The sequence below is a fragment of the Crinia signifera genome, chromosome 9 (assembly GCF_055691185.1).
Source record: "Crinia signifera chromosome 9, ASM5569118v1, whole genome shotgun sequence".
In the NCBI taxonomy this organism is placed as follows: domain Eukaryota; kingdom Metazoa; phylum Chordata; class Amphibia; order Anura; family Myobatrachidae; genus Crinia; species Crinia signifera.
This window is the reverse complement of record NC_139225.1, coordinates 162379951-162407621: the sequence shown is the minus strand read 5'-3', so window position 1 is coordinate 162407621 and position 27671 is coordinate 162379951. Positions and strand designations below refer to the sequence as shown.

Sequence of the window (27671 nt, the reverse complement as noted above, 5' to 3'; positions counted from 1 at the left end):
ATTTTAGACCTACCTGTGTACCCCTGAGGAAGTCTCTTCGGAGACGAAACGCGTCGGGTTGTTTCCATGCGGTTCACAAGAATCTGAATTTGTGAATGTTACACATTTGTATTTTAAATAAATGTACGGTAATTGAAATATCATTCTGTCAATTTGCTTGAAACCTGAGCACAAAATAAGGTGGTGGGAATTTCTACAGCGCCCTCTACATCTCTTCTTGTGTCTTTACCTTCATCTCCCACTAACAGGGGGGATTTTGTAGAGGTAGTCGCTATCTAGTATTGGAAGCACATTCAGGGTCAAATCCCCACGTGCACCATATATATATATATATATATATATATATATATATATATATATATATAGCTGTAATAAGCGGCACTCGGAGGCTGAAGTAAGTGGTGAAGCAAGGTGGAATTTTAATCCATGTGCAAAAAGAAAACGTTTCGGAGCTCGGGGGCCCCGTCGTCAGTTCAGGGAAATATACTGTGTGTATATTTCCCTGAACTGACGACGGGGCCCCCGAAAGAGTATAATCACGTGTCTCTCTGGATTTGGTATATTATGTCAACAGTCAACATGTTGGCACTACTAACCTGTCGACATGGTAACAATTTTGACAATACATTTTAAGGTACCTTTAACAGTAACTCTAATGACAAACTAATACTATCCCTATCCCCTAATGTTGTTATTCCCAATATCTCAACATGTCATCCATCAGCACTTTCTTCATGTTGACATTTTGCAGAAGTTTTAACCACATTGACATCATGACGGTTGACACTGCAATGTTGACATTTGACTGTCGACATAGTGAATCCATACCGCCTCTCTCCTCTTCCAGCCCAATCACGTTTGCCTTTGGTCACACATACTGGTCCGATGCTGCTGGTCAGGTTACAATACAATTCCTCAGCGTGTGCACCTACAGTCCTCCACAGAGGACAATTCCCAGCCTGGGAAAGGAGGCTAAATCTATGACAGTATTTGAGGTTATTTAGAACTCGCTGAAGCATTGCGGCACTAAGCAGTTTCCCTGAAATGCGATTACAGCACTTTTATTTTCTGTTCACCTTGTTCTCTCAGAGCTGCAGCTGAGCCGTCTTTCATATGCCCTCTGTGTCTACTTCTAGCATGCGCCATTCCGCCGTCGCTGTGCCAGTAATCGTGTCCCAGACACATGTCATTCATCCCTGGGACATAAACTATGCATTAAATGGCCATCTGCATCTCTTCATTACTCACTATTATGGAAATCGGAGAATGCAGGCAATGATCACCTTGGGAATGTGCGCAGGAGTTCGGGAAGTCAGCAAATCCAATAGGTGTTATTTAGATAATGGGCCTTATTCTAATTCCTTCTAAGCTGGACAAAACCATGTGCACGGCAGGTGGGGCAGATGTAACATGTGCAGAGAGAATTAGATTTGGGTGGGGTTTTTCTTCAAAGTGAGATCTATATTGCAGTGTAAACTTAAAGCAGCCAGTATTTACCCTGCACAGAAACAAAATAACTCACCCAACATCTGTTACATCTGCCCCACCTGCAGTGCACATAGTTTTGAGCATTTGAGAAGGAATTTGCCTCTTAGAGTGAACCAGAATAAGGCCCAGAATCACAAGTGAAAAAATTAGCTCCACCTGAGGAGCGTTAAAAATGGGTCAATGAGTAATTAATGCACATGTGCACCTCCCGGGTGACCGGGAAAATGTGAACTGTGGTAGGTCCTGGGGACAGAGTTTGAGAACCCCTGATGTAGACAGTTACCCATTTGTGTCGGCAGCCATGAGAGGCGAATTGCTCATGTTCAGTATCGGTGAATCTCACAGACCACTAATGCTGATAAGTACCACACATCAAGGGGAATTGTGACACCAATGACATATTCCCATTTCCATGGGGTAACCACCTGAACTTTGCGGTTAAACTAACTGTTCTTGATGGTTCGGGATTATACAGACAGGACACTTGGAAAGATTCAATGCTCTTTTTATTCATAGGTTTCCATAAAAGTACACTTAGGACAAGACTGGCCATGTGGCACTTCTGGTAAATGCCCCTGTGATGCATGGTCGTGCCCCCATGAGTCTTGGCCATATCCCCATGATCCTATAGTCTACATAAGAACCAATATAGTATAACTTGACAATAATAACAACTCCCCTGATGCCTGATGCCTACAGTATGTCCATCACCTACGATGCATGTGTAGAACCAGTTAGTTCATAGTTGCATTACCTAATGATTCTATACTGTCCTGACAGCCACATTATGTCCCGTTTTCGGGTGAAAACACCTGGGATCTGGGATAAGTTCCTGTGTATCGTGAAAAAAATGGGTCTCTGAGGGCTGGCTATTGGGGATTTTACTTTGCATGTCAGGGGAACGCGAAGTGTAATCCCCGATAAATACCAGCTACCGGGCTAAGTCGATGTTCTCTGGGGAATAATTAGCTGTGGTAATTTACTGCATGGACAGATACCCCTCCCATTGAGTAATCGTGCAGAGCCTTTTTCTTATGTTTGTTATCACACCATCTCATTTTATGCCTTTGTTTGTTCACAGCTGTAAGTGCTGCAGGCTATATATACATTATAATGTAAAATATTAAATAATGGTCGGAGAACCTGGAGAGAATTCTCACTGAAGTGCAGGACTAGGGATGAATTATTAGATGCATTTCCCTGATATAGATAAATCCTTTACATAAGGTAGTAATCGCATGTATTGGTATACGGAAACTATATTCTATAATTGTTGTATAAATGTATCAAGCCTGTAAAATATTGGAGATAAGGACAAACAGCAACATACAACCTCTCCACCTTCCAACATAGCCAATCTTCAGAATACAAGGCTGACTCTACTCCTAACCTTCATGGGGGGGGGTTAATTTTTCCTTTAATGCCAGCAGTCACTTAATAGCACCGACGGACAACATCATACCTTTTATTTTTTTAAAACCTTTAGTCAATTTACCCTACAGCGTCTATATAGTTAATACAGGTCGACCTCATATGGTCAAGATGTATTACATGACATGCACTGGTACAAACGGTCGACATGACAGTGGTCGACAGACAACACAGTTGTTTTATTTACCATACACGTGGATTACGCTTCGGAATAGTCACCTGCGGTGAGGGCAGCGGTAGGGAAGCATGAAGCCCGGGAGAGTCTATGACTGCATTCATTCTGCCCCCAAAAAGATTAAAAAAACTTGTCTACAATTATTTGTGTTGACCGGTAGCACGTTCACCATATGAGTATTGACTATATATCACATCCAAAATACTACATCCAAAACTACGTGTACTAAGCTTTGCAGAGTGATAAAGTGGATAGAGATACCAGCCAATCCCCTCCTAGTTGCCATGTTACAAGCCAGGTTTGAAAAATGACAGTTGGGGCAGATCGGTTGGTACTTGGGGGACATTGGCAAAGTTGTCCTTAGCCGAGGCACACGCAGCCTGAGTTATAGGCCTTGGGCGTTCCTGAGTGGACCCCTGGCGTTTCATGGTCGTGCCCACATTCCCCTGCCTGCTCTGGGCGGTCACAAGACACTGGCACCCGCCCTGAATTCACGTCAAAACAAGCAGCCGCCGAGTGACTCCTGGGTCATGCAGGGGCGGCTGCAAGCGCCAGACAGAGGAGAGATCCTTCGATGGTAAGTAACTGTTGAAGGACTTCTCCGCGCACATCTGTTCACAGCCCTGCAGCACGGGGTGGGGTGTGTGCGTTCAGCGGTACGGCGTTAACCTGCTCCGAACATACGCAGCCCAGCGAGCAGCTCTGCATTGAGCGCTTTGTCTCTCTCCAATTCAACAATTTTCAAGCTTAGTACATCTGGCCCCCAATAGCTATGGTTGAATAGCATTAAACTCAAATGTGCACATTTTATTCATCCATATAAATTGTATAACTCGCAAACGTAACATGCGTTCATCGCTGGGTAATGCCTTCCTGAAGTGTAAATAGAGGGATTATATAACCATTATAGAACGCTGAGTAACGTGACCTAGGTATTGGAACATTACTGAACTAATGTTTTACCAGTCTCGCACACATTGTTTGATGTCATGTAAATGTGTTTTATTCCTCAGATTATACGCCGTAGGGGGGAGAGACGGCAGCTCTTGTTTAAAATCCATAGAATGTTTTGATCCGCACACGAACAAATGGAGTATTTGTGCCCCCATGTCAAAAAGGAGGGGAGGCGTGGGAGTCTCAACGTACAATGGATTCCTGTACGCCGTCGGGGGGCACGACGCACCGGCATCAAACCATTGTTCCAGGCTGTCAGACTGCGTGGAGAGGTGAGAAGCTTCTATTTCTGCAGGAGGGATGAGCCGAGCTCTGGTTCCTGCTAGGAAGAATGAAATACAAGCTGGAATTTGTCAGATCTACAAAGTATTCTTATATTCTGTATCAGTTTATTCCCCGCGACCAGCACTGAACCGCCAGTCATAATGATAATGGCAGCAATGAGCTGTTTACCTTCTAAACAAGGAAAAAAAAAAAACATTTTGTATCCCAATTGCACACTGAATGAGAAAATAACTACATATTAATCAGATAATACAGAGATCTTGGTTGCATATATCTGCAGATATAGAGCTAAGCCCCCAGGCCGTACGTTAAGGCCTCTCTGTCACTGGGGGTCCCTAATACTGGGTATGGGTCTGGGGTGTGGGCCCCCAACATGCCGACACAGGCTGAGTACCCCAGGGCAGCACACAAATGAAAATTAGTAAAGGTTAATAAGAAGCACAAAGTGCTATGTAGGGAAGTGAAGGTGGGATTAAAATACAAAATATATACAATGTGATAGGAAAAATAAGAGTTAATAAAGTGTTAGGGTGTGCTAACCTGGAGCACACCAGCCCTACCAACACAGGGGGCACCACATTCCCAAACCCATACCATAAGCAATAACATATATGTCTGGGCTTAATAGCCCAGTGTAAGGCCACATGATAATGGCGTAATGCTGATCGTATTACGACACATTTGTAGAGATATGCGGAGGGTCCGCTGTTTGTAGTGCTGGCGCCATAATGTACGCATGCGCTTTATTATGAGCCGCAGAGCGATATCATGCAGTAAACGCTCTGAAAACTGGTGCAGTGATCACTCTACAGACCGGCAGAACCGAGCACAGAAGTTTGGGAACAAAAGGGATTGAGTCTGTGGTTAAATATCAGCCATCAAATAGAAAGCTACAGTGGGGCATTGGAAAGATAGATAGACTTCCAACAGTTGATACCGCAACACCATGTGATCGACATTCATTCGGTGGGCAGGTACAAATTGGCCAACATGCAGATGGTCGATAAGTGCTTTTTGGGTTCTTTGCATGTTTTCCAAACATTGGCTTGATTTACTATCAGTGTGAACTTTGATTAGGAAGAGTAACATGTGGCGAGCGAAGGGAGCCCCAAGTGTATGTGTTTCTACTGACTGTGGTTGCATACTGCCAAACATACAAAATTTTATTCCAAAAAGTGAAAAACTGTTGACCCTGTCACCCTATTGTACCTGTCAACCTAATAGAGGTCAACTCATTGAAACACTGATTCCCGATCGATCCTAAAGGTAATTACTGGTCACGGGGTAAAGATTAGGCACTAGGGGCATGATTAGGTTTACTCTAACAGGGTGGGGAAGGTTAGGATGCAAGCGGTCAATGGCTAGGTTTAGGCTGTAGGTGGCGTGGATTGTGGATGGTGTGCTAGTGTTAGGGGGTTGGGTAAAAATGCTCACCATGATCCATCAGGATTCTGACCGTTGGGATCCAGCTGTTGGTATTCCTACAGGATCTTAAACGCCTGGATTTCTTACCCAACCCGTTGCAGACAGATACTTACCTTTCACTGTACACCTTAAAGGGGTAGAAGGGACATTGACCAAAGTGCAATTGTATAAAGAACACATTTCAAAATGCAATTTTGATGCAGTTTGCAAATCATACAAATTGTCAATGCAAGAATTCCATATGAATCTCCATCTTTTTTTTAAATGGGCTGATCACACTGCTGTTTCCTGGGATTTATAGAAACTGTGTAAAGCAACAAATTGAAAATGTGTATGGGAAATTTGCGTAAAAAGGAGGACTAAAAGTGACTAAAACGTGTAATACAATATTATAAACTTAATTATAACATATATATATAATATATATATATATATATTTAATTTATAAATATTGGTAACAAAATAACTTTATAAATTACAGGTATGATCCTAAAACTGATAACTGGACAACAGTAGCCCCACTAAGTGTCCCCCGTGATGCTGTTGGAGTTTGCGCACTTGGAGACAGATTGTACGCCGTGGGCGGATATGATGGACAAACGTATCTTAGCACTGTGGAATCTTACGACACACAAACCAACGAGTGGACACAGGTATGTAAAACACATAAACTCACCATCGGTAATCTCTATGCCCCACACTTTAACAAACTTATTTACCTTAAACAAAACTTAACACTAAAATAACGAGACAGACACAAGTGCCGGCGGTTCAAAATATGATGTCAAATTTATTAATTGACAGCAATAACTTAACTATAAAGGGTGGTGGCCCTAAAGAACAGTCATAGAAAAAGAGAGAGGGATTAAGATCACAACACACCATTCATACATTGTTGAAACTCTCCCCTTGCAACCCACCCGTGCGGATGGTGCAGCCCATCCCCTGTCCAGGGGCATGGGCTACCGACATATCAATTTTGGGAGAGCGCACCCCAGTATCTTCATAAGATTTTCATTTAAACAAGGAACCTTCTTTACCACCGCCAAGAAATCGAAAATTAGGGAGGGAGGGTGGGGAAATTCGACCAGAGAGGAAGATCACCTGACTTCCTGACTATTCCTAGCACAAGGAACTCCTCCCTTGATCCCTGATTGGCTATCCTTGATCTTGTAACCCCATGCGAGTCGGGTGGGGGCGCCCCGGTGCCGGGGGGGGGTGGTACCTGTCCTGCGGCTGTGTATATTAAGCTTGCGGCGGCGGCAGCGGGGGTCCCTGCAGTCAAGAAATAACGAGCGATATCCGCCTGGCTACGCGGAAGCGCTTCCGTTGTGAAAACACTGGCGGCACGGCGCACGCTGATTGGCTGAATCTCAGCCAATCAGCGTGCGGCCAGTGTTTCCACAACAGAAGCGCTTCCGAGTAGCCAGGCGGATAGCGCTCGTTATTTCTTGACTGCAGGGACCCCCGCTGCCGCCGCCGCAAGCTTTATATACACAGCCGCAGGACAGGTACCCCCGCGGCACGGGGGGGGGGGAAATGCCGCCCTCCAGTGGCCGGCGCCCTAGGCAAATGCCTAGATTTGCCTAGTGGTGGCACCGGCCCTGAGTGCAGGCAACTCATATCCCTTCGGTGGTTTATGTCACCTCTTGCTTAATCAGCACTCGGTTTTCTTTTTCCCTAAGAAGCTCCTAATTTCCGCATGTTACAATGTACACCTCTAAAAATTCTAATCTGTTGTATTAAATGTTTTGTTTCTATTTTACAAATAAATATGAACTATCTCCCAGAACTCAGTTGCAGACTCAATAAACACCCAAACAACATTCTAATTCATCTCATGTATATAATTAGGAACCGAGAAAGTAAGGACCCTGATTGAAGACCTGTCCTTTCAAAAAATATGTATTGGTTCTTCAAAATGTGGTGTAACAAATTACAGTGGCAACAACTCGCAGATTTAACCGTAATGTGTCCTACCTGGGAAGAGCAGCCTTGCAAAGATTTATGCAAAATTTTGCAGCAACATTTACTCGTTCCACTGATAGACGTCTTCTCTGACAATTAGTATCTAGTAGTGCAGAACGCCTCTCCCCACAGACACTTCATTTCCGATGTCAGCGGCGTTGACCTGCCAATGTGAATCTTTTCATTTGTGCAGTTTGAATTTTCCATTAGATGAGTTTCATCTCAAAATGATGGCAGAAATTAGATTCATGTTGCCAGATTGTATCCTCTGACAACTATTATGAATTATTATAATAATTCTACGGTTATTATTAATAATAACCAACATTATCTTTATTAAGTTCTGCACAGTAAATTAAGCAATGTAAGTAATAAGCATTGCAAATAAAACAAAGCTTACCTGCTAGTTAGTATCGTGTGAATCACCGCTGAACATTTGAAATCAATTGAACAGTTTTCTCAGTTGCAAAAGTTTATATTTGGCGCCCTCTCATGGAAAAGTTAAAAATCATTTTAGTGTACATGTATTTTATGTTTGCAAAGTAATGTTTAAATGTTTAATTTAAGCACAGTTTAAACTATATTTTTAGATAAAGCCTATGCAGCTGTTATTTAATAACTGCCTTTGTTTTACAGGACATCTCCCTGAATATTGGACGGGCTGGAGCGTGTATTGTTGTGATTAAGTTACCATAAAATATTTTTGCTAAGTGCAGCTGAAAATGGACAGAGACCAACTCGCACTACAGACAGTATTAGCGGGATCTTTCCTGCTTGTCTTCACAGACTTTAGTTCCAAAGCCACCGCGTGGCAGGGCCATATTGGCACCTAGAAACTTTTTCTGGAAATGTGCAAATTACTACAACTGCCATTTTATATGGGGCTACACTGAAGCTACTCTGAGATACACTGAAAAATGCATAAAAACTAAGGAACCAAGTGATAGCAGATTACTACATTTCATATTTACAGAATACCAAAAGTTGGTCTTTCAAATATATTTTATGTACCATCCGAAAAGATATGCCTACAATTGAAGGCAACTTATATTTTAATATATCTCATTATGTAAAATGTGAACTAGGTGGGGGGTGTTTTTTATTAAGAACAGATAGAATATAAACATACAGCAGGCAATACAGTCAAAAGGGTTTGAATGTCGATGTTCTTTATTCGCTATATTGGCACTAATGATTTTGTAGCACAATTGGGGCATTTTTTCTTTTTTTTAACTGGGGAAAAATGTACATTTGTTTTATAGAATTTTTTTTTATTGCACTCCAGTAAAGTGTATCATACTATTAAAATAACATGAAAATACAAAGCAACAAAAAAAGAAAATTTACAAAATGTAAATGTTGGAGCAGTATTAATTTATCTGTTTTATCTGTTTAAAACATAAACATATAAATCTTGTTTATGTGTTTCCAAATGGCCTGCGGTAATTACTCTAAACTCCAGAAAGAAATATATTATGGTGCTTGTATGAACTGGAAGTGCTAAGATGTTTCAGCAGTTGCATCATTTCTCAATTTACTGAAAATAAAATAAATTTAAAAACATCATACATAATGTCCTTAAAATATAAAAATGATCCTACATTTAAATATAAATGACTTTTTACAACAAGATTTTGCAGAGAAATATTACTACTTATTTCTAAAATTTCTACTTTTCTCTGAAAAGAAATTGTGTTGTATTTTTTTCTTTTTTTTCTTTAACCTGGTCAGCACAAATAGTGAATGTCTTTTTTTTACAACCAGTAAAACATTTCCTTAAGTATTGTGACATTTGTTTTATGTCCCATCTTTTTATAACAATAATTAATTTTAGGGTTTATGTTTGCAATATGTATTTACAGTTTTCAAAAAAACAATTAAAAGTGGTATAAAATATAAATAAAAAATATGTATAAATCTTGCATCCTATGGAGAAACTCAGTAAGTTAAGGTAAGATTTAAAATTCTTTGTAGAAAAAAAAACTAATTGTGTTTTTTAACTTAATTTTCAAACTTTAATTGTAATTAATGATCAATTAAGGCTCCCCATTTCTTAAGAACAAGTGTCACCGTTAATTTCCAAATCAATTATCTCTATGGATTTTTTTTTCAATTATAATATAATATTATGTTATCTATCTTTTGCACAATATATATATTCCAGCAATTGAACAAATATTAAAAAGTATCAATGATCTGCCATTTTAAACGAAAGGTGCTCTTTTAAAAAGAATATAAATTCTTATTAAAAAAAGAGAAATAGGAAGAAATCTCCTACAGGTTGGATTTACAGAACCATTTTTAATATTGGGACAATAGTCTTAATTCTAGTATTTGAGGCATTTTTGGGGTAAAAAAGTATGTGATAATTTGCTAATTTTGACTCTTTTTGAATATTTTTTTAAATTAAAATATGTATTTAACTTTAATCTACAACTTTTTAGCAACACAATATGCTGAAACATTCTCTATAATTCAACTTGACACATTTTCTTAGTTGTGTTTGTTATTTTCAAACCAAGCAGAGAAAACAAATCAGATATTAAAAGATGTTGATTTTTTTGATCACCGACTCCACTCAGACAATATAAAAGACCAAGTATTAAACTGAAAATAACATCACCCCGACAAACACCAACAAAAATATTAATAATGTAGGCAGCTATTATATTGTAATAAACATATTCCAATATTACTCATTGTTTATCATTTCTGTGATTTCTATGATTTCAATATACCAGACCAAGCTTGTCTTTTGTGTTTCAGTATGTATAGTATACAATACATTGATATGCGATAATTTATGACACAAAGCTGACCATTTAACGTTTGAATCACTATGTTTAAATTTGTGTACTGTGAAGAACCATACAATATTACCGACGCATGTTTACATTTTACCAGCAACTTGAACATATGAATAAAAGCAAAAACTCACATCGATAGTCGATAAAAACATAAATCCGTCTGTATCTGCATGGAGTTTACATACAGATGGATTAATACACAACAATGTTTGAATCTATCATTCTGTATTTTATAAATCCTTGTCTTTTATTTTTCATTGTCTACCGAGCTATTTTAAATGACTGACCAGTTATTTTGTCAAGAATTACGGCACTGTTTGTATAGACCCAGCTCACTCATGTTTGCATTCCTCCACATGTCAATGACATTTGGGCATGGTTTTAAGAAATAAATTCATTTTAAGAAATTAACCTTTTGCATTTTGTTTTATGAATAACTGGGTATGCAAAATATATATAAAACACTGCAAGAAAAATATACATTTAACTTCAGAGTCCTTTGTATTTATCAGTTACTATACTATTTTTGAAACAACACATTACAATATACTATCATACCCATGACTTGTTACATTTCAGTTAAACACCCAAACACCTATTTGATCATATATAATTAAACTATGCAATTACTAACTAAAGAAAGCTATCTGTACTTTGTAAAAAAAATGGAATATGGTCACTAGGTCTACAACAGCTAGGTCGAAAAGCATTAGGTCGAAACAACTAGGTCGACATGACTGAATATCAACATGACTGAAGGTCGACATGGGGTTAGGTCAACAGAGTCATTAGTTAGACATGGGGATTTTCATTTTCTTTTATCCGACATGTGCCGACAGGCGGTATTTCATGTCCTACCATCAACTAGGGCATGGTGGGAGAATAAAATAGTGTGCCGAGCGCAGCGAGGCCCCGTGACCGAAGCATGACGAGCAGACGCAGTGCACCTTTTTATTGTCCATGTCAACTGTGTCGACATTCGGGACAAAAAAGAAGTGAAAAAACCCATGTCTACCTTTTGACTGTCGACCTTCCCCATTTCGACCCCAAATGACCCTGTCGACCTAACCCTATGTTGACCTACAGTCATGTCGACCTTCATGCATGTCAACCTAATGGTGTCCTTGGTAGTTACACCACTGGGGGCAGTAAGGAGATGCCATGCTTCAAAGAGGAGGGGAAGCTACAAGTGAAACTAATTAATAGATAATGAATAAGTACGGCCAACAGTGTCCCCTGCCGTGGTGTGCTGTGTGCAGTGGCACCTTCTGCACCACCCTAGTTATGGCCTTGAACAAAGCAATAATAAACTTCTTCTTCTTATTAATCTTATTATTGTATTCAAACAAAACATGAAATAAAACTTAGGATAGTCGTTTACTTAATGTGCGTCAGTTTGATAAACATTCAGTACATTTTTGAATAGCTACAGTATTTGGGGAGTTTTTATTGGTTACATACAAAAAGAAAACCACAGGGGTCTAAATGTATAGAAAGTAATAATTTCATGGGAATCTAGTTTCAATATATTGATTGGACAGATCAATATTTAGGTGTGTTTAGGATTGATGAGATCCTCACTGGGTGGATGCTTGGCAGCTGCTCAATGGAGATATACTTCCTACAAAACATGAATGCAGTATGTGTGGTGTGGGCCCCCCGGGAACCAGGTGGTGACCAGTGGTGTAATCCTAAATTATTCCTGGGAATTGGTGAAAATAAGGAGTACATTGTTGGAGATTGCAGTGGGCATGTCCTCATACCCCTAGCCCAAATATGCCATGCATCGAGCTGTGTACCATCTTTTTTTATGTCTTTTTTTCTTGAATGTGCATCATAATTCCGACTAAGCTGCACATTAGAGAGACAAAGATGCTTGGCACAAGTCGAAGCTGTCGTACCAAAAAGGGATGCGTGACTGCAACAATAGTGTACAGGGGGGGGGGGGGGGGGCACAAGCATAGGGACCCCAGAGCAGCAAATAAAAAATGAAATGTTGCTTACAGCAATACAATTATCGCTAGTCCCGTCCTCCTCCTTCAGTGGTCACACTGAGGCCCTCATTCCAATTGACCCACAAAGCTGCAAAATTTGCAGCTTTGCAAGTCATCTAAATACCGCCTGCTGCCCGCACGAAGGTCCACCTGTGGAAATGCCCATAAAAACGCTGGGTGTTCCCATGGGTGTGACCCCTGCCCGTTGCCCCCCGCCCGCACTGCTCTGTGCAAGCGGGCCAGTGAATATTCAATTCACCGCGCCCGCTGCACATGCGCGTAAATGCTTAGGCACATGCGCAGTCTCTAACCATCGCTCCCCTGTGTGAACATGCATGGAAGCAAATTAATTAGAATGATGGCATGATGTCATCAAGTGCTGAGCGATGAGCCCCCGCCGTGATGGACAAGACAGAAGAGCAGAAATCAGAAGAAAGAAGGTAATAGGAATCAGATCAGAAGGAAGTGAAGGGCAGCACAATCTGCATGGTGGGGGCCACAGGTTGTTGCATGTTTGTGTTGAACACCAGATTAATGATAAATAAATTATAGTAAGTTCCCACTGTGCCATCTCTGTATGATTTACCATTTTTATATTGAATTTCTTGTTTTTCAACTTTAAAGTCTTGTTATGTTGTCCAAATGTTTATGTGGATTATACTGCTTTCACATTTTAGAAATGGGTAATGACACGGTATTCTTAAATGGGACTTTAAAACGGGTCTGAGCCTTGAGACCTTTCACATTGCAGGTGAAAACCGTATTAAAAATCATTTAATACCATTCAAAATTCAACCCGTTTAACCCCCAAGGGACACGTTTCAAGCCATTGAAATAGAGCCATTCACACTGCCTAAAAAACGGCTTTAAAGCGTGTAGGACTCTGCTTTTTAACCATGTTGAAATACCGGTTATCTTTAACCGGTAAATCAACTTTGGCACTTTCACATTGCAGCCTTAAACGTTTTAAAATGGGAAAAAAAACAGCAATATACCGTTTTAAAAGTGCAATGTGAAGGGGGTATTAATCTCTGATGTACAATATGTTTTTGATGTTTAAGCAATGCTTTTGTTGCAGCTACCTATAAATATAAGCTGAATTGTTTTGATAATTGACATTTTTATTCCTGTGAGTGGTTGTGTATGTATGGGCTGTGATGTTATTTCAATAGAATGCTTTATGTTTGCAGACAAACCCTTACTTATATGTGTAAGCCTGAAGTGATGGTACCAAGGACTACGGGGAACACTGGGAAATGGGCTTAGTTCTGTGTGCAGTGTGCTTGGTGCCGGAAATGGAATAAAAGTGCATAGCAGCGGACTCTCATGCCTCTGTGTCCTGATGAGGATTCAGGTTGCCTACCCTCTCAGAATGGCCATGGCTGGGAGGGTCCTGGAAATTGGGTTACCTTCCTGGCCCCCTCAAAAAGCTGTTAATCTACCGCAACCCCCATGGCACGGGGTCTGTGGGACCAGATGATGCAATCATGATGGCCATGTCCCCTAACAGGATGTTCCTTCCGTGGTTTACTGTAGACACTATACACTTCTGTAGAGGATAATAATGCGCTGCACCACTCGTTGCTGTGGGATGTTGGGTGGATTCTCCAGATGTCCTGAGTATCAGGAAGAGGAATTGAGAGTACAGCGGTGGTGGTGAAAATGGGAGCTGGACAGTGAAGAGTAACAATGGTACGGACCCTTCAAAAATAAGATAGTTGCCGCTAATGGGGGTAAATTCCAAAAGGTTTATTTATTATTATTATTACTAGCTGACCCGCCCGGCATTGCCCGGGACTACCTTGTTTTTTTTTTTTGTTGTTTTTTTAAATTGCTGTAATTGTAATTGTAATTTATTAAAACCTCCACCATAATGTGATACTCAATGCCAGCAATGAAATCAGGGGTGTTGTTGTTTGAAACGCACTGCTCCTGACTTGATAGCTTGTGTGTGTTGATGAATTCCACATCCACTCCTGAGATTTAGCACCTATGATGCATTTATTTTTGTGTGTTTGTGTGCGTTGTACTGTTTTTGTGTGTGTTGTAGTGTATGTGGGTGTGTGTGCTGTGGTGTGGTGTGTTGTATCTGTCCAATGTGTAAGTGTGTGAGGTGCGCTACGTATAAATATGTGTGTACAATGGGCGAAGTGGAAATTTTGAAGTAGGGGTATGGTAAGGTATGGGAAATTAAAGGCTGAAGTTATGTGCACACTCTAGAAAAAGAGGGTGTCCTTGAGTGTAGTGTACCATGCTGTATGCCCCTTATATACATTATGCAAAAAAGTAGTAGACCCCCTTACACTTGCCCCTTCCATGCGGAAAGAGCCAAAATTCCCCTTATGCGACACAGAATGAGCAAAAAATTCACATTATAACACCCGGAAAGAGCCAAAATTACCATTATGCTACATAAATTGAGCCAAAATTCACGTAATGCAACATGGATTGAGACAAAATTCACATCATGCCACCTGGAATAAGCCCAAATTCACATCATGCCTCCCGAATTGAGTCAAAATTGACATTATGCCACACAGAAAGTGCCAAAATTCACTTTATGCCACACGGATTGAGCAAAAATTCACATTATGCCACCCGGATTGAGCCAAAATTCACATTATGCCACCTGGATTGGGCAAAAATTCACATTATGCCACATGGTGGGGTGACGCATGGACAGAAACGGTGGGGTGACACAGTGACAGAGATGGCAGGGTGATGCAGGGGCAGAGATGGCGGGATGATGCAGGGACAGAGATGGCGGGGTGATGCAGGGACAGAGATGGCGGGGTGATGCAGGGACAGAGATGGCGGGGTAATGCAGGGACAGAGATGGTGGGGTGACGCAGGGACAGATATGGCGGGGTGACGCAGGGAAAGAGATGGTGGGGTGATGCAGGGACACGCACCTTTATGTCACACTACATGTCACATTCATCCCACCTGCTACCTGTCACATTCATCTGACCCGGCTCCTGTTTACATAAATGGGGGAAGCCCAACCTCCAAACTGCAGCATCCTGCAGTACTCTGCAGTCAGCAGCGTAGTCAGGGAGGAGATGAATGGATGTCTGTGTGCGGCATCCAATCATCTCGTGCATGGGGGCTGGCGGCAGCCCAGCAGCTTACTTTGGTGCTGGGCTTGCCCCCAGGGCGATGATGGGCGGTCCTGGCAGGGTTAATCATGGTTTAAGCGCTTGGAGATTATGTCATCTTCAAGCGCCACCTCCGTATACACTGCAGGTAGGCACCAGTTTAAACGGTGCAAATCCCAGATCCGACTTGGCTTGGATCCGTGTTCCAAATGCCATGTGGGATGCGGGTTTTTTGGTGTAAAAGGGGTATAAGTGTGTGTGTGTGTTCTGTGTGTTTGTGTGTGTGTGTTGTACTGTTTTTGGGTGTGTTGTAGTATATATGGGTGTGTGTTGTACTGCTTGTGGTGTGTTATGTATGTGTGTGTGTCATGTGTGTATCTGGCCAATATGAAAGTGTGTGTGGTGTGCTACGTATACAGTATATGTGTGTAGTGTGCTGTGTGTGAGTATATGGTGTACTGTGTGTGTGATGTGTGTGGGTGTACAGTGTGTACGAGTGTGTGTGTGATGTGTGGTCTAAGTAATTCCCAATTGTTGAAAGCCTTCACCATAATGCTAGAATGTGTTTGCATTCATACTAAATGACAGAATGGACAACAGGCTTTGAGTGCTAGGGACAAGTGTGTGTGTGCTGTGTGCAAGTGGCTGCCCTCTGGGAAAGGGATGCCGCCCTCAATAAGAGAACAAGAATAAAAAAGGATACCAGTAGGCGCCTTATGCACACAAAAACTTACAATTTAATTAATAAATAACATACAGAATATTTTGCATGCATGCAATAAACAATTTAAAACATAAGTATCAATGCAATACTGTTTAACCCCTTCCCGACATTTGACGTACATTTACGTCATGGCCGGGAGGTACTTCCCGACACATGGCATAAATGTACGTCATGACTTTAAACTGTCACTGCGTCTCGAGACGCAGTGACAGAGGGACGATGTCTGCTGTCCCTGACAGCAGACATGTCCCTGCATGCCCAGGGGGGGCTGCGATGCCGCCCCCCCGTCGGCGATCGCTGTGATTGGCTGTTCAGTGTGAACAGCCATTCACAGCGTTTTCCTGTGTTACCAGCGAATCAGACGCTCGGTAACACAGGTGTCAATCACCGCCGGGCGTCAGGGGGCATGAGGGGGTCATCGGTGACGATGACACCTCACCCCACCCTCACCCCACCTGCCCCCAAGGCTGTGATTGGTCCGTGGGACCCACGGACCAATCACAGCCAAGGCGCGACATTTAAACTAACGGTGACTGCGCTGCAGACGCCATTCCGGTCTGGAATAGCGTGCAGAACGGTCACCGTGCCTGTCTGCCGTGAATACCGACCTGATCCTTGCTAATACTTACCTGATCCTTGCAAATACCTTACCTGATCACCTGCTCACTGCTTGTAGCGTGCTGGATGCTTCCTGGATCTGACTTCTTGTGACTTCCTGCTGCTGCTGCAGTGTGATAGAGAGATAGAGAGATAGAGAGAGAGATAGAGAGAGATAGAGAGAGATAGAGAGATAGTGACAGAGAGAGCTATATTTTGTGTCTGCTACCCCCCCTTTTTGGGGGTGCAGGGGTTTTCTATATATAAATAACTGTCAGTGCTGCTGCTGCAGTGTCATACAGTGATAGATAGTGATAGATAGTGAGAGGTAGAGAGATAGAGAGATTTGTGTCTGCTACCCCCCCTTTTTGGGGGTGCAGGGGTTTTATTTTATATATATAACTGTCAGTGCTGCTGCTGCAGTGTCATAGAGTGATAGATAGTGATAGATAGTGAGAGATAGAGAGATAGAGAGAGATAGTGACAGAGAGTGATAGAGAGTGTATATTTTGTGTCTGCTACCCCCCCTTTTTGGGGGTGCAGTTTTTTTTTTATACATATAACTGTCAGTGCTGCTGCTGCAGTGTCCTAGAGTGATAGATAGTGAGAGATAGTGAGAGATAGAGAGAGATAGTGACAGAGAGTGATAGAGAGTGTATATTCTGTGTCTGCTACCCCCCCTTTTGCGCTGATCAGTATAACTGTGCTGATCAGCAACTTTTTGGGGGCGCAGAGGTTTTTTTTTTTTATATATACCTGTCAGTTGCTGCCAGTTGCACTGTCAGTTGCACCAAAGGTTGTGCACCTGCTGTCACTCACTGGTAATCAGTGTCGCATCACTGATCACCTTTTTTTTTTTTGTGAGTGCTGTGGGGTCTTTTTTTAATTTTTTTTTTACACACACTGTGATTTTGTGGGTGTCCTGTGGCCACTGTGCGCCGATCAGTGACGTACATCACTGATCAGCTTTTTCGGCACAGGGTTGATCTATTTTTTTTTTTTGTTGCCTTTGAGCGCTGTTCAGTGACGGACGTTACTGACCAACATCTGTGCTCAATTTTTGGCGCAGGACCTTTTTTTTTTTTTTTAACCCCTTCAATTTTTTATTTTTAACCCCTTCATTTTTTTATTTTTAACCCCTTCATTTTTTTTTTTTTTATTGGTATAAAGTATTTTTTTTTTCTGCACTACATACACACTACACACTACATACCCCCCGGGTTGAAATAAAGTTTGTACCCCCCCCCTACACTATACACGTGTTGAAACATTTCACTACCAGTAACACAAAAATAAAAATGGCATCCCAAATGTCATCCCAAATGTCATCCCAAATGTCATCCCAGTCATCCAGAAGAATGTATTCAGCGGAGGAGGCATATGCCATGCTTGCCTCTGACTCTGACACAGCCAGTGAGGGAAGCGGGGAATTTGAAGGATTCGTCTTAAGCTCCTCTTCCTCCTCTGGTGATGAGGGACCCCCTCAAAGACGCCCCCGTAGAGCAGCTGAGACCCCCCCCCCAATAATTGATCTCGTATGGACCCCACCACCAGACAATTTTGAGCCCCAGGTTCCTGAGTTTTTGGCCATGCCAGGAATCCAATTTGATTCCACAGGTCTCAGAGAAATTGACTTTTTCAAATTATTTTTCTCTGATGATTTTATAAATTTAATGGTGGACCAAACTAATTTATATGCCCAGCAGTTTATTGCTCAAAACCCCACGTCATCATTTGCTAGGTGGACCCCTGTAGATGCAGTAGAGATGATGACGTTTTGGGGTCTGGTGTTTCATATGGGCATAGTAAAAAAGCCAGAAATTAGGCAATATTGGAGTACAGATGTTCTGTACAGCACCCCATTTTACCGTATGGCCATGCCCCGGACTCGTTTTGAGACAATTCTTAAATTTATACATTACACCGATAATGCACAGTGCCCACCCAGAGATGATCCCACCTTTGACCGGCTATTCAAAGTCAGGCCGGTCATTGATCATTTCAGTGCCAAATTTGAGAGGTGTACATCCCTGAAAAATTTATTTGTATCGACGAGTCCCTTATACATTTTAAAGGAAGGGTTAAATTCCGCCAGTACCTTCCCAGTAAGAGGGCAAGGTATGGCATAAAAATGTATAAACTGTGTGAAAGCACCTCAGGGTACACCCACAGGTTTAGGGTTTATGAAGGGAAGGATTCAAGAATTGAACCGCCAGAATGCCCCCCCTCCCTCGTAGGTGTTAGTGGGAAAATTGTCTGGGATTTAGTGCACCCCTTCCTGGATAAAGGTTATCACCTCTATGTGGATAACTTTTACACCAGCATCCCCCTGTTTAAGGCCCTTGGTTCAAGAGGTACAGCAGCTTGCGGTACTGTGCGCAAGAACCAAAGAGGCCTCCCAAAAACGCACATTGCCCAAGTAATGAGAAGGGGTGAAAGCAGGGGAATATGCAACGAAAATATGTTGTTGGTCAAATATAAGGACAAGAGGGATGTCCTTATACTGACAACAATTCACGGAGACAGTACCACCTCCGTCCCTGTACGAGGTACCAGTACCCACACCTCCAAACCTAATTGTATCCTGGATTACAATAGGTACATGGGCGGAGTGGATCTTTCAGATCAGGTACTTAAGCCGTACAGTGCCCTGCGGAAAACAAAAATCTGGTACAAGAAGGTGGCCGTGTATATCATCCAGATGGCACTGTATAACGCTTACGTGCTATTCCGTTCTACCGGCCAGAGGGGGACATTTATGCACTTTCAAGAGGAAGTCATAAAGGGCCTAATATTTGGGAACCAGCAGGCAGAGGGCCCCAGTACTTCTAATACTGGCCCCCGTATTGTACCAGGGCAGCATTTTCCTGATGAAATCCCCTCCACTGGAAAAAAGGGCAGGACACAAAAAAGGTGCAAAGTTTGCTATAAAAAGGGAATAAGAAAGCAAACTATTTTCCAGTGTGACACTTGCCCCGACAAACCCGGCCTATGTATAAAGGAGTGTTTTAAAATATACCACACATCTATGGAATATTAGGTTCATAATTTCACCGTGCTTCGGGGGTCTTGCTAATGCCACATAGCACCCACCATTCATTCCACCAGAATCTGAGCCGCAAAATCCAAAAATCACTCCTTCCCTTCTGAGTCCTGCCATGCACCCAACTGGTATTTTTTGGTCACATGTGAGGCATTGCCGTACTTGGGAGAAATTGGGGCACAGATTTTGGGGTGCTTTTTCTCCTTCATTCCTTGTGAAAATGAAAAATTTTGAGCCAGAACTGCATTTTTGTGTAAAAAAATGTAATTTTTCATGTTCACTGCCCACTTGTATCAAAATTGGTGAAACCCCTGGGGGTTTGAAATGTACACTATACCCCTAGATGAATTCCCTGAGGGGTGTAGTTTGCAAAATGGGGTCACTTGTGGGGGGGTTCCACTGTATTGGTGCTTTGGGCGACATAGCACCCACCATCATTCCACCAGAATTTGTGCTGCAAAATCCAAATATCACTCCTTCCCTTCTGAGTCCTGCCACTTTTTGGTCACACATGAGGCATTGCCGTACTCGGGAGAAATTGGGGCACAGATTTTGGGGTGCTTTGTCTCCTTCATTCCTTCTGAAAATGAGAAATTTTGAGCCAGAACTGCATTTTTGTGTAAAAAAATGTAATTTTTCATTTTCACTGCCCACTTGTATCAAAATTGGTGAAACCCCTGGGGGTTTGAAATGTACACTATACCCCTAGATGAATTCCCTGAGGGGTGTACTTTGCAAAATGGGGTGACTTGTGGGGGGGTTCCACTGTATTGGTGCAACATAGCACCCACCATTCATTCCACCAAAATCTGTGCTGCAAAATCCAAAAATCACTCCTTCCCTTCTGAGTCCTGCCATGCACCCAACTGGTATTTTTTGGTCACATGTGAGGCATTGCCGTACTCGGGAGAAATTGGGGCACAGATTTTGGGGTGCTTTTTCTCCTTCATACCTTCTGAAAATGAAAAATTTTGAGCCAGAACTGCATTTTTGTGTAAAAAAATGAAATTTTTCATGTTCACTGCCCACTTGTATCAAAATTGGTGAAACCCCTGGGGGTTTGAAATGTACACTATACCCCTAGATGAATTCCCTGAGGGGTGTGGTTTGCAAAATGGGGTCACTTGTGGGGGGGTTCCACTGTCTTGGTGCTTGGGGGGTCTTGCTAATGCGACATAGCACCCACCAAAATTCCACCAGAATCTGAGCTGCAAAATCCAAAAATCACTCCTTCCCTTCTGAGTCCTGCCACGCACCCAAATGGTATTTTTTGGTCACATGTGAGGCATTGCCGTACTCTGGAGAAATTGGGGCACAGATTTTGGGGTGCTTTTTCTCCTTCATACCTTCTGAAAATGAAAAATTTTGAGCCAGAACTGCATTTTTGTGTAAAAAAATGTAATTTTTCATGTTCACTGCCCACTTGTATCAAAATTGGTGAAACCCCTGGGGGTTTGAAATGTACACTATACCCCTAGATGAATTCCCTGAGGGGTGTAGTTTGCAAAATGGGGTCACTTGTGGGGGGGTTCCACTGTCTTGGTGCTTGGGGGGTCTTGCTAATGCGACATAGCACCCACCAAAATTCCACCAGAATCTGAGCTGCAAAATCCAAAAATCACTCCTTCCCTTCTGAGTCCTGCCATGCACCCAAATGGTATTTTTTGGTCACATGTGAGGCATTGCCGTACTCGGGAGAAATTGGGGCACAGATTTTGGGGTGCTTTGTCTCCTTCATACCTTCTGAAAATGAAAAATTTTGAGCCAGAACTGCATTTTTGTGTAAAAAAATTTAATTTTTCATGTTCACTGCCAACTTGTATCAAAATTGGTGAAACCCCTGGGGGTTTGAAATGTACACTATACCCCTAGATGAATTCCCTGAGGGGTGTACTTTGCAAAATGGGGTGACTTGTGGGGGGGTTCCACTGTATTGGTGCAACATAGCACCCACCATTCATTCCACCAAAATCTGTGCTGCAAAATCCAAAAATCACTCCTTCCCTTCTGAGTCCTGCCATGCACCCAAATGGTATTTTTTGGTCACATGTGAGGCATTGCCGTACTCGGGAGAAATTGGGGCACAGATTTTGGGGTGCTTTGTCTCCTTCATACCTTCTGAAAATGAAAAATTTTGAGCCAGAACTGCATTTTTGTGTAAAAAAATGTAATTTTTCATGTTCACTGCCCACTTGTATCAAAATTGGTGAAACCCCTGGGGGTTTGAAATGTACACTATACCCCTAGATAAATTCCCTGAGGGGTGTAGTTTGCAAAATGGGGTCACTTGTGGGGGGGTTCCACTGTATTGGTGCTTGGGGGGTCTTGCTAATGCGACATAGCACCCACCAAAATTCCACCAGAATCTGAGCTGCAAAATCCAAAAATCACTCCTTCCCTTCTGAGTCCTGCCATGCACCCAACTGGTATTTTTTGGTCACATGTGAGGCATTGCCGTACTCGGGAGAAATTGGGGCACAGATTTTGGGGTGCTTTGTCTCCTTCATACCTTCTGAAAATGAAAAATTTTGAGCCAGAACTGCATTTTTGTGTAAAAAAATGTAATTTTTCATGTTCACTGCCCACTTGTATCAAAATTGGTGAAACCCCTGGGGGTTTGAAATGTACACTATACCCCTAGATGAATTCCCTGAGGGGTGTAGTTTGCAAAATGGGATCACTTGTGGGGGGGTTCCACTGTATTGGTGCTTGGGGGGTCTTGCTAATGCGACATAGCACCCACCAAAATTCCACCAGAATCTGAGCTGCAAAATCCAAAAATCACTCCTTCCCTTCTGAGTCCTGCCATGCACCCAACTGGTATTTTTTGGTCACATGTGAGGCATTGCCGTACTCGGGAGAAATTGGGGCACAGATTTTGGGGTGCTTTGTCTCCTTCATACCTTCTGAAAATGAAAAATTTTGAGCCAGAACTGCATTTTTGTGTAAAAAAATGTAATTTTTCATTTTCACTGCCCACTTGTATCAAAATTGGTGAAACCCCTGGGGGTTTGAAATGTACACTATACCCCTAGATGAATTCCCTGAGGGGTGTACTTTGCAAAATGGGGTGACTTGTGGGGGGGTTCCACTGTATTGGTGCAACATAGCACCCACCATTCATTCCACCAAAATCTGTGCTGCAAAATCCAAAAATCACTCCTTCCCTTCTGAGTCCTGCCATGCACCCAACTGGTATTTTTTGGTCACATGTGAGGCATTGCCGTACTCGGGAGAAATTGGGGCACAGATTTTGGGGTGCTTTTTCTCCTTCATACCTTCTGAAAATGAAAAATTTTGAGCCAGAACTGCATTTTTGTGTAAAAAAATGAAATTTTTCATGTTCACTGCCCACTTGTATCAAAATTGGTGAAACCCCTGGGGGTTTGAAATGTACACTATACCCATAGATGAATTCCCTGAGGGGTGTGGTTTGCAAAATGGGGTCACTTGTGGGGGGGTTCCACTGTATTGGTGCTTGGGGGGTCTTGCTAATGCAACATAGCACCCACCAAAATTCCACCAGAATCTGAGCTGCAAAATCCAAAAATCACTCCTTCCCTTCTGAGTCCTGCCATGCACCCAAATGGTATTTTTTGGTCACATGTGAGGCATTGCCGTACTCGGGAGAAATTGGGGCACAGATTTTGGGGTGCTTTGTCTCCTTCATTCCTTGTGAAAATGAAAAATTTTGAGCCAGAACTGCATTTTTGTGTAAAAAATTTAATTTTTCATTTTCACTGCCCAGTTGTACCACAATTGGTGAAACCCCTGGGGGTTTGAAATGTACACTATACCCCTAGATGAATTCCCTGAGGGGTGTAGTTTGCAAAATGGGGTCACTTGTGGGGGGGTTCCTAAATTTTAGCATCTTATGGTGCCTAGAAACCTACATGGTGCCTAAAAAATAATCTCATAAAAAGGAGGCTCCAAAATCAAGTAGGTGCTCCTTCTATTATGAAGCCTGTGGTTTGGTCAACGTGCACACTAGGGCCACATATAGGATATTTATGAAAACAAAAGAATTGGGGGAATCAATTTTTAGTCACATTTCTCTAGTAAAATGTACTGTGTTCCTTAGAAAAATGTATTAAAATTGCAAATCTGCAAAAAAAATAAAATTTTGAAATTTCACCTACACTTTGTTTTAATTCCTGTGAAACACCTAAAGGGTTAACAAACTTCCAAAATGCTGTTTTGAATACTGTGAGGGGTGCAGTTTTTGAAATGGCATCATTTATGGGGGTGTCTCACATACAAGTCCCTCAAAGTCACATGAGAACTGAACTGGTCCCTAAAAAAATCAGTGTTTGAAATTTTCTTGAAAATTTGAGAATTTGCTATTCATATTGTAAGCCTCCTAGTGTCCAAAAAAATTAAAAGGAAGTTGAAATAATGATGGAAACATAAAGTAGACATATGGTCTATGTTAGTTATTAACTATTTTGAGTGGTATGTTTATTTGTCTCACAAGCAGAAAATTTAACATTTTGGCATCCCAAATGTCATCCCAAATGTCATCCCAAATGTCATCCCAGTCATCCAGAAGAATGTATTCAGCGGAGGAGGCATATGCCATGCTTGCCTCTGACTCTGACACAGCCAGTGAGGGAAGCGGGGAATTTGAAGGATTCGTCTTAAGCTCCTCTTCCTCCTCTGGTGATGAGGGACCCCCTCAAAGACGCCCCCGTAGAGCAGCTGAGACCCCCCCCCCCAATAATTTATCTCGTATGGACCCCACCACCAGACAATTTTGAGCCCCAGGTTCCTGAGTTTTTGGCCATGCCAGGAATCCAATTTGATTCCACAGGTCTCAGAGAAATTGACTTTTTCAAATTATTTTTCTCTGATGATTTTATAAATTTAATGGTGGACCAAACTAATTTATATGCCCAGCAGTTTATTGCTCAAAACCCCACGTCATCATTTGCTAGGTGGACCCCTGTAGATGCAGTAGAGATGATGACGTTTTGGGGTCTGGTGTTTCATATGGGCATAGTAAAAAAGCCAGAAATTAGGCAATATTGGAGTACAGATGTTCTGTACAGCACCCCATTTTACCGTATGGCCATGCCCCGGACTCGTTTTGAGACAATTCTTAAATTTATACATTACACCGATAATGCACAGTGCCCACCCAGAGATGATCCCACCTTTGACCGGCTATTCAAAGTCAGGCCGGTCATTGATCATTTCAGTGCCAAATTTGAAGAGGTGTACATCCCTGAAAAATTTATTTGTATCGACGAGTCCCTTATACATTTTAAAGGAAGGGTTAAATTCCGCCAGTACCTTCCCAGTAAGAGGGCAAGGTATGGCATAAAAATGTATAAACTGTGTGAAAGCACCTCAGGGTACACCCACAGGTTTAGGGTTTATGAAGGGAAGGATTCAAGAATTGAACCGCCAGAATGCCCCCCCTCCCTCGTAGGTGTTAGTGGGAAAATTGTCTGGGATTTAGTGCACCCCTTCCTGGATAAAGGTTATCACCTCTATGTGGATAACTTTTACACCAGCATCCCCCTGTTTAAGGCCCTTGGTTCAAGAGGTACAGCAGCTTGCGGTACTGTGCGCAAGAACCAAAGAGGCCTCCCAAAAACGCACATTGCCCAAGTAATGAGAAGGGGTGAAAGCAGAGGAATATGCAACGAAAATATGTTGTTGGTCAAATATAAGGACAAGAGGGATGTCCTTATACTGACAACAATTCACGGAGACAGTACCACCTCCGTCCCTGTACGAGGTACCAGTACCCACACCTCCAAACCTAATTGTATCCTGGATTACAATAGGTACATGGGCGGAGTGGATCTTTCAGATCAGGTACTTAAGCCGTACAGTGCCCTGCGGAAAACAAAAATCTGGTACAAGAAGGTGGCCGTGTATATCATCCAGATGGCACTGTATAACGCTTACGTGCTATTCCGTTCTACCGGCCAGAGGGGGACATTTATGCACTTTCAAGAGGAAGTCATAAAGGGCCTAATATTTGGGAACCAGCAGGCAGAGGGCCCCAGTACTTCTAATACTGGCCCCCGTATTGTACCAGGGCAGCATTTTCCTGATGAAATCCCCTCCACTGGAAAAAAGGGCAGGACACAAAAAAGGTGCAAAGTTTGCTATAAAAAGGGAATAAGAAAGCAAACTATTTTCCAGTGTGACACTTGCCCCGACAAACCCGGCCTATGTATAAAGGAGTGTTTTAAAATATACCACACATCTATGGAATATTAGGTTCATAATTTCACCGTGCTTCGGGGGTCTTGCTAATGCCACATAGCACCCACCATTCATTCCACCAGAATCTGAGCCGCAAAATCCAAAAATCACTCCTTCCCTTCTGAGTCCTGCCATGCACCCAACTGGTATTTTTTGGTCACATGTGAGGCATTGCCGTACTTGGGAGAAATTGGGGCACAGATTTTGGGGTGCTTTTTCTCCTTCATTCCTTGTGAAAATGAAAAATTTTGAGCCAGAACTGCATTTTTGTGTAAAAAAATGTAATTTTTCATGTTCACTGCCCACTTGTATCAAAATTGGTGAAACCCCTGGGGGTTTGAAATGTACACTATACCCCTAGATGAATTCCCTGAGGGGTGTAGTTTGCAAAATGGGGTCACTTGTGGGGGGGTTCCACTGTATTGGTGCTTTGGGGGTCTTGCTAATGCGACATAGCACCCACCATCATTCCACCAGAATTTGTGCTGCAAAATCCAAATATCACTCCTTCCCTTCTGAGTCCTGCCACTTTTTGGTCACACATGAGGCATTGCCGTACTCGGGAGAAATTGGGGCACAGATTTTGGGGTGCTTTTTCTCCTTCATACCTTCTGAAAATGAAAAATTTTGAGCCAGAACTGCATTTTTGTGTAAAAAAATGAAATTTTTCATGTTCACTGCCCACTTGTATCAAAATTGGTGAAACCCCTGGGGGTTTGAAATGTACACTATACCCCTAGATGAATTCCCTGAGGGGTGTGGTTTGCAAAATGGGGTCACTTGTGGGGGGGTTCCACTGTCTTGGTGCTTGGGGGGTCTTGCTAATGCGACATAGCACCCACCAAAATTCCACCAGAATCTGAGCTGCAAAATCCAAAAATCACTCCTTCCCTTCTGAGTCCTGCCACGCACCCAAATGGTATTTTTTGGTCACATGTGAGGCATTGCCGTACTCTGGAGAAATTGGGGCACAGATTTTGGGGTGCTTTTTCTCCTTCATACCTTCTGAAAATGAAAAATTTTGAGCCAGAACTGCATTTTTGTGTAAAAAAATGTAATTTTTCATGTTCACTGCCCACTTGTATCAAAATTGGTGAAACCCCTGGGGGTTTGAAATGTACACTATACCCCTAGATGAATTCCCTGAGGGGTGTAGTTTGCAAAATGGGGTCACTTGTGGGGGGGTTCCACTGTCTTGGTGCTTGGGGGGTCTTGCTAATGCGACATAGCACCCACCAAAATTCCACCAGAATCTGAGCTGCAAAATCCAAAAATCACTCCTTCCCTTCTGAGTCCTGCCATGCACCCAAATGGTATTTTTTGGTCACATGTGAGGCATTGCCGTACTCGGGAGAAATTGGGGCACAGATTTTGGGGTGCTTTGTCTCCTTCATACCTTCTGAAAATGAAAAATTTTGAGCCAGAACTGCATTTTTGTGTAAAAAAATGTAATTTTTCATGTT

The 27671-nt window shown here is 42.3% G+C and overlaps 1 protein-coding gene across 1 annotated transcript in view; it reads left to right on the top strand.

Annotated features, from left to right (window-relative positions):
• Positions 1-10944, top strand: part of KLHL4 (kelch like family member 4) — a 125803-nt gene extending 114859 nt beyond the window's left edge. Inside the window, exons 9-11 of the mRNA XM_083160350.1 lie at positions 4108-4320; positions 6240-6411; positions 8363-10944. Coding sequence (XP_083016476.1) covers positions 4108-4320; positions 6240-6411; positions 8363-8422 — 445 coding nt within the window. The 3' untranslated portion in view covers positions 8423-10944. The remainder of the gene's footprint in view (positions 1-4107; positions 4321-6239; positions 6412-8362) is intronic.
• The last annotated feature ends 16727 nt before the right edge of the window (positions 10945-27671 follow it).